This window comes from Ranitomeya imitator, chromosome 2 (assembly GCF_032444005.1).
Source record: "Ranitomeya imitator isolate aRanImi1 chromosome 2, aRanImi1.pri, whole genome shotgun sequence".
NCBI lineage: Eukaryota > Metazoa > Chordata > Amphibia > Anura > Dendrobatidae > Ranitomeya > Ranitomeya imitator.
Genome location: NC_091283.1, coordinates 470,021,419 through 470,034,797, shown reverse-complemented (window position 1 = coordinate 470,034,797; position 13,379 = coordinate 470,021,419). Strand labels below are relative to the sequence as shown.

The window sequence follows — 13,379 nt, the reverse complement described above, 5'->3', positions numbered from 1 at the left end:
AACTGTGATAGCATTAACCGCTAGATTAATATTTTCTTACATATATAGCACCCAGCAATCTGGTAGAAGGCGCTGCTCTCGTAGACCCCATAATAATTATTAATGGGTTAAAATCAGATTTATCAGTTTTGCCTAAAGTATTCATACATTTTTTTAAAAGAAGAATTATAGTTTGAGCAAAGAAAATTATTGTTTGAATTTTCAAATATATATTCTGCATTGATTTCTTATAATTTTGTGACCTCTGCTTGCTGTCATTCATTCTTTACATCAATTTAATAGAAATCTGCCCTGGCCATGCAATAATCACATAAAACACAGCTATAAAACTATGTGAAGTAAACAATGAATTAAGTGGAACAATGGAAGCAGAGATCCTGAAATCTTGAAAAATTGATCCATAAAGAATAATGTAACGTTGTATAAGTGACCTTTCATTTACTTGTCTCCTATAGTTTTTAGCTTTAGGTCACTTACTTCTCTACTGTTACCCAAAGTGATACTAGAGATTCTGCTAAGTGCTTTTTGGAGCTTGTGTTTTATTTCTCCTTACCAAAGGGTCATGTGACCTAACAACTCCTATCTAATTGTCCTCTCAGCTCCCACAATGCACTGCTTTCTGGTCACAGGAAACCAGCAGAACTGTGAATTTACCTTTCTGTCTGAACAGAGAATAAAACATGATAATATTAAAGACCAGAACAGGAAAAGTTTAGAAATTCACTTATTAAAGTGTCCAACATTCTAAGTTGATTTCATCTATGGAATGTTGTGTAAAAGTGGATCACTCCTTTACACCGGCTCTATCTATCTATCTATCTATCTATCTATCTATCTATCTATCTATCTATCTATCTATCTATCTATCATAATAATAATAATAATTTTATTTATAAAGCACCAACATATTCCGCAGCGCTTTACAAATTATAGAAGGGATTTGTACAGATAATAGACATTACAGCATAACAGAAATCACAGTTCAAAATAGATACCAAGAGGAATGAGGGCCCTGCTCGCAAGCTTACAAACTATAGGATCTATCTATCTATCTATCTATCTATCTATCTATCTATCTATCTATCTATCTATCCATCCCATATCTATCTATCTATCTATCTATCTATCTATCTATCTATCCATCCCATATCTATCTATCTATCTATCTATCTGTCCATCCCATATCTATCTATCTATCTATCTATCTATCTATCTATCTATCTATCTATCTATCTATCCCATATCTATCTATCTATCTATCTATCTATCTATCTATCTATCTATCTATCTATCTATCTATCTATCTATCCATATCTATCTATCCCATATCTATCTATCTATCTATCTATCTATCTATCTATCTATCTATCTATCTATCTATCTATCTATCTATCTATCTATCCCATATCTATCTATCTACCCACCTATCTAGAAAAAGAAAACAAAGGGTGCAAAAAATCCTTCCAGGTATGTACCAAACCTCATGCTATTACCAGAGAAATGAAGGCAGCACTCCAATATAAAAAATAAATGTGATTTATTGGCCCATGTGCAACGGTTCAGTCCAGGCTGTGGACCTTTCTCAAGGAGAATGGTCCACATCCTGGACTGAAACGTCGCACATGGGCTAATAAATCACATTTATTTTTTCTATTGGAGTGCTGCCTTCATTTCTCTGGATAATATCTATCTATCTATCTATCTATCTATCTATCTATCTATCTATCTATCTATCCCATATCTATCATCTATCTATCCCATATCTATCTATCTATCTATCTATCTATCTATCTATCTATCTATCATCTATCTATCATCTATCTATCCCATATCTATCTATCTATCTATCTATCTATCTATCTATCTATCTATCTATCTATCTATCTATCATCTATCTATCATCTATCTACCTATCTATCCCATATCTATCTATCTATCTATCTATCCCATATCTATCTATCTATCTATCTATCTATCTATCTATCTATCTATCTATCTATCTATCTATCTCTCTATCTATCTCTATCCCATATCTATCTATCTATCTATCTATCTATCTATCTATCTATCTATCTATCTATCTATCTATCTATCTATCTATCTATCTCTATCCCATATCTATCTATCTATCTATCTATCTATCTATCTATCTCTATCCCATATCTATCTATCTATCTATCTATCTATCTATCTATCTACCTATCTATCCCATATCTATCTATCTATCCATATATCCCATATCTATCTATATATCTATCTATCTACAGTATCTATCTATCTATCCATATATCCCATATCTATCTATCTATCTATCTATATATCTATCTATCCCATATCTATCTATCTATCTATCTATCTATCTATCTATCTATCTATCTATCTATCTATCTATCTCTATCCCATATCTATCTATCTATCTACCTATCTATCCCATATCTATCTATCTATCCATATATCCCATATCTATCTATCTATCTATATATCTATATATCTATCTACAGTATCTATCTATCTATCTATCTATCTATCCATATATCCCATATCTATCTATCTATCTATCTATCTATCTATCTATCTATCTATCTATCTATCCCATATCTATTTATCTATCTAGATAGACAGTAATGAATGGAGGCAGCACACCAAGCAACATGGCAAAAGAATAGTAGTTTATTAGCCTGTAGAAGCAGTTGCAACATTTCCGTTCTGAGGTATGAACCTTTCTCATGTTTTTTTTTTTGCCATATTGCTGGTATGATGCCTCCGCTTTTTATCTAGATGGCTTAGTTTTTGCCAGGGAGGCTCCACACCCACCTTACCCTGGTGCTGCTCCTGCCTTTCTATTTTTTTTTATCAATCTATCCCATATCTATCTTTCTATAATCTCTCTTATCTATCTATCTATCTATCTATCTATCTATCTATCTATCTATCTATCTATCATCTATATATATATCATCTCTCTATGATCTATCTACCTCTCTGTCATCTCTCTATCATTTGTCTCTCTCTATGATCTATCTATCCCATATCTATCTATCTATCTATCTATCTATCTATCTATCTATCTATCTATCTATCTATCTCATATCTATCTATCTATTCCATATCTATCTATCTATCTATCTATCTATCTCATATCTATCTATCTATCTATCTATCTATCTATCTATCTATCTATCTATCTATCTATCCATCGTATATCTATCTCTCTATCATCTCTCTATCTATCTAGTCTCAAATCAGCCTACAAGGGAACAGGTGAATCCTCCAGTGGGCCACTGTGCAGAAGTGTGCCCCCCATCACCCTATATGATCCGAATTTGGCACAATACGCATTATTCACTCTGTACAGACAGAAGCAGCAGTGTGTTATTCCACAGAAGCAGAGGTAAATTTGTGAATGGGCAATGTAATATTTGCAAGTAGCAGAACAGTGGGACCCCAGAATCAGAGTTACCGGTGGGACCTTACACTCTAGTCCGACACTGTTAGAACTATTAAGAAACTTTCTGCAGGATTGGGAACCAGGCTTACAAGACAGTCTCATCACTACACTCCCAGGGTAAGATGTCCACTGACTTTGATCTCAAATGATGTCAGTCAAGCTTCGTTAACCCCTTTCACACCTTACTGAGTCCATGATACTACATCTTCTCACTGATAGAGTTAGAATAATTTCCCATTGCACTACACTCCTACTCTCATCATTAACCCTTGTGTTTTCATTATAGCCGTGCAAAATGAACGAGACCGGATAAGCACGCGGAGGTCAAGCTATGAAGATAGCAGCCTGCCCTCCATCAATGTCCTAATCCAGGCAGAAGTCTTATCACAACAGGTAGGACACCGAATGCTATGATATCCTGACTTGAATGTAATCTCTGTTGGGCAGTTTGAGTTTGTCAGATGCTGTACAGTTAAAAAAGAGGTTGTTTGGTTCTTTAACATTAATGGCCTATCCTTAGGATAGATCAACAATGTCTGATCGGTGGGGGTACAACACTTAACACCCCCGAAAATCAGATGTTCCCGGTGTCAACGGCAGCTGGAACGCTCAGTTGTGGAGCTCCATCGACTGTATAGCGTCTGTGGCTGGGTACTGCACTTTCACCACCTAATCAAATCTATAGGGTGTGGATGTGCAATACCCGGCCGCATCCATTATTCCATCAACGTAGCTGTGCTGCTCCACAACTGAGCAGTGTCGGACGCCACCAGCATCGGGTACAGCTGATCACCAGTGATGCCACATGTTGCACCCCCACTGATCAGACATTGATGAACTATTTTAAGGATCGGCCATCAATATTAAGATCTCGGGCAACTCCTTTAAGATTGACCATTTTAGAAAGCCATAATAAGGCTGCATTTCGGGGTTCTAATTACTAGTATGAAGTAGAACACCTAGACTCAGGCTTGGACTGGCGCCTCACCACCACCAGAGCTGCAGCCTCACCACCACCAGAGCTGCAGCCTCACCACCACCAGAGCTGCAGCCTCACCACCACCAGAGCTGCAGCCTCACCACCACCAGAGCTGCAGCCTCACCACCACCAGAGCTGCAGCCTCACCACCGCCAGAGCTGTCGCACCCCCGACCTTCTGTCTCTTCCCCACTATCCCATAGAATGTAAGTCCGCAAGGACAGGGTCCTCTCCCCTCTGTACCAGTCTGTCATTGTAAATTTGTTTACTGTCAACGATATCTATAACTCTGTGTGTAATCCCTTTCTCATGTACAGCACCGTGGAATTAATGGTGCTATATAAATAAGTAATAATAATAACAATAATTGGATACCCTTCTTACTACTAACAGCTAGCAGGCCACAAGTCATTATAATGTCATTTATTCTATAGAGACAATTTTCTTTCTGTGAACAGGAAATGCCAGGATTTTAGATAAGTAAATGAGTGACCTGGCCACCTCTGGATCAGACCTCATTTTGTGGGTCATGGCTTATTGATTAGAAGTGGTTGTTTTTCCAGGCTGTTTGTTTAAGGCTTTGTCACTGAGCGCACTGATTGAACCAGGGAGAATGGAGAGATGAGAAGTGCTTCTGTATTTATTATATACAGATAGATAGATAGATAGATAGATAGATAGATAGATAGATAGATATGGGATAGATAGATAGATAGATATGGGATAGATATGGGATAGATATGAGATAGATAGATAGATATATATGGGATAGATAGATAGATATGGGATAGATATGGGATAGATAGATATGGGATAGATAGATAGATATGGGACAGATAGATAGATAGATAGATAGATAGATAGATAGATAGATAGATAGATAGATAGATAGATAGATAGATAGATACAGTATGAGGTAGATGGATAGATAGATAGATACAGTATGAGGTAGATGGATAGATAGATAGATAGATAGATAGATAGATAGATAGATATGAGATAGATAGATAGATAGATAGATATGGGACAGATAGATAGATAGATAGATAGATAGATAGATAGATAGATAGATAGATAGATAGATAGATACAGTATGAGGTAGATGGATAGATAGATAGATACAGTATGAGGTAGATGGATAGATAGATAGATAGATAGATAGATAGATAGATAGATAGATAGATATGAGATGGATAGATAGATAGATATGAGATAGATAGATAGATAGATAGATAGATAGATAGATAGATAGGTATGGGATAGATAGATAGATAGATAGATAGATATGAGATGGATAGATAGATAGATAGATAGATAGATAGATAGGGGATAGATAGATAGATAGATAGATAGATAGATAGATAGATAGATAGATAGATAGATATGAGATAGATAGATAGATAGATAGATTTATATTGTCACACAATAAGACAGTCACTGTTCTTTCATTACAGATAACATCATCGGTTGCCATGTTAAACACAGATATCAGAGGGAAGAAGATCGCCAGTATCACAGACGTCTGCGATTCTATGAAACAACAGCTTCTGGTTCTCGTTGAATGGGCCAAATACATCCCAGCATTCTGTGAGCTTCCACTAGATGACCAGGTGGGTTCACATACTATCCAGCTATGTGCTGATTTCTGGCAATTGGATATATTGTGCGTAAATAGGGAGATGCATGCTGAGCTCTGGTGCAGCTGGTCTGTTCTAGCCATGCATCCTAGATTGACCAGATCACCACTTGTGGGGTAACGTACCAATTATGCTCTCAGATCATTGGCCTCTATCTGATGATGGGGAAAGAGCCAATGACTAGTTCCTTTTCCTTGACAAAAGTCCATCACAAACACCATAGAGCTTGCCAATGGTACCAGGACTCCCAATCCATTAGCCAAACCTTAGTGCTTCATATATTTTCTTTAATGCTTTTTTACAATTTTTAACATTATCATCGATGGTTATGTTGTGCCTGAAGGGAACCTTACTGCCATAAATGATCCTGATGATAATCCTACTGTACGGCTGACACTAGTTATTCAGTCCTGTCCTTCAAAGGGTCCATCCAGCCCTTGACCCATCCACTCGTTAACCTCTCTGTCCTCTAGAACCTTTGATGTTTAACTCTAGACAGTGTCAATGGTTAACAGAGTGAGAGATCCAGCTGCTCCGATTCATTTTTTAACTTCTTCTGTTGATGGCCAAGCTTTATTAAATCCTGGTTAAGAAACAACTCACACAACATGGGGCAAGGAATTGGACAAAAAATGCTGCTACATATCGTTCACCGGTGGGATGATCCTCTATCCGTATGATGACAGACTGACTGACTTCATGCCAATTCCTGTCATCTACAAGAGTCAGTCTGAACATGAGTTCTTACTTTACGACTTTTTGTTCCTAGGTGGCGCTGTTACGTGCACATGCAGGCGAGCACTTACTTCTGGGAGCTGCAAAGAGGTCAATGATGTACAAGGATATTTTACTTCTAGGTGGGTCACAATCACACAGTAGCTATGCAGTACATTGTGGTGGGTCACCTGCCCCCTGATACCTTCTTTCACCATAAGCTGAGCATTAAATCCACTATCTCTTGCAAGTGTGTATGTGTGGCGTCCATTCTGGGATCCTTTATAGCCAATGTGTGAGGCACGACCCCAAAACACTTCTACCCCCAAGTATATATGGATGTGATGTCAGAAAGTGGGGCCACCTAGTGTGATGTATCTGAACAATATACCCCTACACCCACCTGGCCACTTCGGTCTCCAGGTGACTGTTTGTGACAAATACCGAGCTCTTGACATCATGTTTATGGCATGTCATTAAGATAGCAAAAGCTCCAACACCCCCAGATAATACACGGTATCATTATGTGTTAAACATTAGTGACCCTGCACTGATAAGCAACCCACTCACCATCAAATAGGCCAGACTCAAAGAAATCTGCATGAGGCTGGGAAAACAAGGGCCTGAGATTACACAGATTTGATGAAGGACAGGCGGTTTTATATTAAAAATAGCTATTTTATTAACTGCTTCTCTTAACCCCATCAATACCACTTCCCCTTTAGGGTTTCCCCCCAAAAAAATTAGGTTGTCCCCCCATCCCTAGCATAGAGTATAACTTTCTGATCTGAGAGTCTGACCACAGGCTTCCCCCTAGCAATCTCAAGAATGGGGCTCTGGAACCCTGAAGACAGCCCGGTCCTGAATGGAGCACAGTATACTGACAGATCTGTCTTCTGGAGGACAAAGATTTGTGACCATATACTTGTGTAATTTAAAGACTTGCTGAACCCCCCAGAGCTAGAGATGTTATTCATAGTCTCTCTGGAACTTCAACGGTCCCTCTTCCCAAGCCATTAAAGTGTTTTTTTTTCCACTAACAAACGTAGTGTAATCATATTTTATGCAATAGATCTTGGAATAATAATAATTTCCACAATTGGATGTGCTTAAAAAAATGTTCCTGTGCTGAGATAATCTTATTATGTTGTACAGCACAATCCCCCGTTTACACTGCGCAGGGAGCTGCCAACGACAGTGATTTCATGCTGGCTTAAACAATCTGATCAGCCGGAAAACAGCGTTCTGCTTGTTCGTCAGTTGATCAGCAGCCTGTTTACACAGACCAATAACCGGAAACATCACCGTGGTTGGAGTTTCGGAGTCATGGAGCAAGCCCTATTGTGTGGTTTCACTCTAAAGAGACCCCTACACATGAAAGTTTTCCAAACCAACCAACATTGTCTGGATCGGCAAACCATCTAATGTGTACAGGGGCGACGGAGACCCCGATAGATAATGTGTTGGAGAAGAGAAGGATCCGGTCTGTTGAATTTCCTTGGACAAATTTTTCTTCCTGGATGGAGATAAGTTGCTTATTGACAACAGAGGAATGTTGTGTCCAAGATGAGCGTTCATGGGGAGTCGGGAGAGATAGACCTCAGCTGAACAAAGGTCTACTGTAAGGTGTATTGGGGCCTTTAGACCTTCATATCCCTGCATTTGCTCTCACCTATAACCTCCATTACTCCCAGGATTCATCTGGGACTGATTTCCCCACAATTTCTCTTCCCAAAAGCATATGTGAACATTGCACGAAATGCAATTCTCTGACATTTGTCAGAACTGTATGATGAATCTTCTTTACTCTATGATAGGAAATGACCGTGTGGTGCCAAGAAACTGCTCAGAACTTGAAGTGGGTCGAGTGGCGGTCAGAATCCTTGATGAGCTCGTTCTTCCATTCCAGGACCTACAGATTGACGATAATGAATATGCCTGTCTTAAAGCAATCGTATTTTTTGACCCTGGTAAGTTCAATCATCCTATCAAATATATAGGGGACATGCAGGGAATTCGGTGCACGATATCAGAAAAATGGAGCACTGACCTACACTTTTGTTGCCTTAGGTCAATGCCTGTATGGCCTCTTCCCAAATCCGCGTTCAATATATAAAACTGACATATCATATCACGTGCTCCTCTTTTATGTTTCCAGATGCCAAAGGATTAAGCGATCCCACAAAAATAAAGAGGATGAGGTATCAGGTCCAGGTGAGCCTGGAAGATTACATCAATGACCGGCAATACGACTCCCGGGGGAGATTCGGGGAGCTGCTCCTCCTGCTGCCGACTCTGCAGAGCATAACATGGCAGATGATTGAGCAGATCCAGTTCGTCAAACTTTTTGGAATGGCCAAGATTGATAACCTGCTGCAGGAAATGCTATTAGGAGGTCAGTGTGCCAGGAAAGAGGGCAGATAGGGTATTCACTGTCTTTGGGAATGCTCAGTGACAACTAATATGGTTGCCGTTACATGTTTAGGTGCTGTCAGTTTTTTCTATGCCGGTCATATTGCAAGATACCTTCTCCTATATCACTAGGGATTTTCTGCATATAACTAAACATTAGTGGGGAACAATCTGAGAACTTTCATGGTGACCATGTTGTTTGTCACCTAACCCGAGAAACAAAATCACAGTGGGTGCCATATCTACCCAATCGTGGATTGACAAGCATAGAGCATTCTTACCCAAAATTGTTGTAGGTCCTACCCTCCCTTAAACCCAATGGGCCCTGATGCCCTTCTACATTTGCCTTCTTCATACTTGCTAACTCTCCTGAAACATCCAGGAAGTTGCTAGAAAAGCGGTAGACCTCCCAGACTAAAGAAAGAGTTGGAAAATATCTTGTGTTCTACCAAGATATTATAGAACCGGTCCAAGGTAGAAATCACATCTTACTGGGCCATGCATGTCAATGAGTCAGTAAAAAAAAAAAAAAATAGGGCTGCACTTGGATGACATTTGAGTGCAGTTATATTCACGGACTGACAGAATGAAGAAGACAGAGACATTTTTTCCATCTTTTGCACATCAGAGAAAATTGGATCACACTCAGTTTGATCAGAGTGTACTTAACATAATCGTCCTGATTCTCTCAGATGAGAGAAAATGTGCTGGTGTGACCCTAGCCTTTCCAGAATTTTTTTTTGCTGTCCTTGCATTATATTGGGAGAGGACGGTATGCATTTTGGGTTGCGGTGTAGAGGGGAGTGACATACAAAGGAGCATGGCCCGTTCCAATAATAGTTTTACTGGATGCCACCTGAAGAAAGTTGGTAAGAATAGCCTAGTGCTGTTGCCGGCCCTAAACCTACATGAATCGTTTTGACTGTATACGTCTATGCATCATCCTCACTCCCCATAGCACAGTAATACAGGTAGATAAGACTAGTGGAAACGTATGTGTGAGATCAAGCGTTCATTTTGGTATACACAGGTTCTGCAAATGAAGCCCCCCACTCGCATCACTCACTTCACCCCCATCTTGTTCAGGAGCATCTATCGACAAACGTCATAGTGGCCAACAACAGTATACCTGCCCAACTTCACAATGGACAGATGTGTAAGTATTCTATATGTCGTCAGCCCTAAGACTTTCATTTTTGATTATTTGCAGCCATTATTAATAATAGTAATATTTTAAATATTTTATATATGTATATATTTTTTGACAGCTACCCCAGAAACACCACAACCATCCCCACCAGCAGGCTCTGGGGCCGAGCAGTATAAAATTGTGCACGGAGCGATCACTGCCGTCTCCAAACAGCCGACTTCCATTCCACTGCCTACCATCACCAAGCAGGAGGCGATGTAACTTCCTGCAAGTGATAGGAATAATAATAATAAAAACAAGATATGGACTTATAGGCTGGAAGCAAAAAGGACTGCCCTGTACTCTGCCAGGTCACACCCAGAGACCAGCAATCATGGCTGCCGCACAGCTCCTTCCGGCTGCCTTTAGAAAGTGATATTTTTGTATAGTTTTCTGTTTTTTTGGATTTTCCTTTTTTTGTACCTTAGCTTCTGGAAACTTTTATACATGGACGTATTCAATAATATAGCTTCAGTATGTTGTATTTGTTTCTCGTACTTAGTGATTTTTTTTGTTGTAAAGTGAATATTTTGCTTACATGCTGTGAAGTCAGCCATTTTATAGTTAAATGTACGGTAAGTGATGTCTTCGACCACCTACATTGGATTGGCTAGCAGAATAGCGGCCATGTTAAGCTCTTAAAGGATAAGCTCACATTTGGGGTCTAAATGCATGTATTTTGGGCTAAAACGTATTTTTCCAATCGGTTGAATCCAAAATGTTGTACATTTCGGCTTTTACAGGCTCTTTGTTTCCATGCACATTTCTGACTGCAGAATGAGTTAACTGAGAATCTGTCAGTGAGCTTGTTCTGATACAGAAATTGTAACTCTCTTATTTGTTTTGATTTTTTTAACTCCTCTGTGTCGATTTATGTTTATAGATGATATAAGAAATGTGCTGAAATTGGATGTGGCCTAAATCAGCTGAGAGGAGCTCAGAAAAGTACAGATAAAAGAGGTTAGCTTACTGATAGACTCTCAATTAACTCATTCTACATTAAGCAATAGGCAGGAAAGCAAAAAACCTGTAAAAAGCCAAATGGTGGAAACCCACCAGCAAAACTTATTTCTAGCCCAAAATACATGCATTTAGATAAATAATAAAAACACACAAAAAAAAAACTCTCCATGCAGGTGTCTATATATTTTTCAGCCTTTCTACTTGATATACCCTTGTGGTTTATACCCACTAAAGGACCAACAGTTCAGTTAAGGGGATTTTTCTAAAAGATAAAGATTTGAAAAAAAAGGGTCTGTCTTTCATTTTGCGGAAACAGTGCCACTCCTGCCTATGGGCTGTTTCTGGTACTGCAGTTTGTCCAAATGAGTTGTATGAAGAGGAGATGCAATACCAGACACCAGCCATTGACAAGAATGCCTCCATTTATGACAAAGAAAAATGCAGACCTTTTTTTCTAATCCTTTCCTAGCAATTTAAAGGAGAGAATACAGTGCGGTTAATCAGATCCTTCCTGCTTTTTGTTTTTTTTGTATTTGCATTTACATATTTGTGCATGGCAAATTATATATTATTTACCCTAGCCAAAACAGTTATTTATGCCTTATACTGTGAACTTTCTTCCCAAATTTAGCTTCTGTATTGAAAAATGTCATTTGTTTTACATTTTTGTTTTAAATGGTGTAGTAATTTTTTCCATCCACAGGTGGAGCTCAAGGGTACAAATTTTCGCACTGAATAAAATCCCTCATTAGCACTGCCGCAGGTTGTCTTGGGTACTGCAACGTGGAAAAGGTTGCAGATTTCCAATGGCTTGCAGACTAATGTGCTTATTGGAATAGGTTAAACTTTATACCTACTACCTGCCAGACAGTCACTGCCTAAAGTTATAAATTATAGAACGATTTCACTGCCCTTTTATGATAAAACAGAATTACGTATGGCATTCATTGTTGTTTTTGTAAGACTTCATTACATGCTGAATTGATATAATGTGGGGGGCATGTAGGTGAGGCTTATAGGATAGCATCAGCGATTTGTAGCATACCCTGTAAGATAGCGCTGCCCACCTCTCACATGTAGATATGTGATATTCTCAGTAATTTATTTCCCCCAATGAATGTACTGTGTAAATTATTAGTGTACATTTGACTGATTCCTGGAAATTTACAATGTTCTGTATGCCATGAATTACAATGGGTTTTGTAGGACCGGGACGTCACTCGGACTCTTCCATCTGTCTTTCTGCTGTATTCTAGAAGAAGTCTGTATATTGTGTGTTCTGTAATTCTCAGTAAAGAATTACCTTCTCCTGCTCGTAGGTTGTAAAGAAATAAATATCATATTTTCTACTGGATTTGTCTCTGATGAAAGAAAACATAACCAATTATAGGAAAATATTAAGAATTATAAGGGGGGCATAAAACCATTAATCGACAGAAAGTAAGGGTGGGCATTTTTGCCATCACGGACGATTTTCATTAGTTTATCACAGATCAGTGTTGAAAGATCTGTAAAAAGGTGCCATGTGTGACTGTGGCTATGCTCTGTGGCAGGCGTCCATCACTCGTCCGTCAATTGCCCTGATGATTGGAGGCAGCACAGTAGCATGACCTGACAAACTGGTGATGGTGGTGGGGTCTATGTGACCTCGCCTGTTCTCCCTGACAAAATGGTAGAAATCGCAGTGCACTAGTGATCTGGGGAGAGCAATCCTGTCACTTAAAACTTGCACTGTCCCAGCAAGGATTCTGTGCAAATTTGAGGATCGAATTCAGTGTAATACTGTACGTGTAGCAGTTACATCCCTCCCCCCTCTCTTGTTTTTCTGTTCTATCTTTTATTTGACCCCCCAAAATTGCGCCATTTTACGATACCCGTAGCGTCTCCCTATTTTGTGATCTTGGGTCGGTTGAGGGCTTATTTTCTGCGTGCCAAGCTAAAGTTTTTAATGATAACATTTTGGTGCAGTAACGATCTTTTGATTGCCCGTTATTTCATTTTAACCCCTTCCCGACCTGTGACACAGCGTATGCGTCAT

At 39.0% G+C, this 13,379-nt stretch overlaps 1 protein-coding gene across 2 annotated transcripts in view; it reads left to right on the top strand.

Annotated features, from left to right (window-relative positions):
- Positions 1-12,693, top strand: part of HNF4A (hepatocyte nuclear factor 4 alpha) — a 201,907-nt gene extending 189,214 nt beyond the window's left edge. For both annotated transcript variants that reach the window (XM_069751255.1, XM_069751254.1), the window contains exons 4-10: positions 3,735-3,841; positions 5,881-6,036; positions 6,833-6,920; positions 8,595-8,747; positions 8,936-9,172; positions 10,220-10,345; positions 10,458-12,693. In XM_069751255.1, the coding sequence (XP_069607356.1) occupies positions 3,735-3,841; positions 5,881-6,036; positions 6,833-6,920; positions 8,595-8,747; positions 8,936-9,172; positions 10,220-10,345; positions 10,458-10,600 (1,010 nt within the window). In that variant the 3' untranslated portion in view covers positions 10,601-12,693. The remainder of the gene's footprint in view (positions 1-3,734; positions 3,842-5,880; positions 6,037-6,832; positions 6,921-8,594; positions 8,748-8,935; positions 9,173-10,219; positions 10,346-10,457) is intronic.
- The last annotated feature ends 686 nt before the right edge of the window (positions 12,694-13,379 follow it).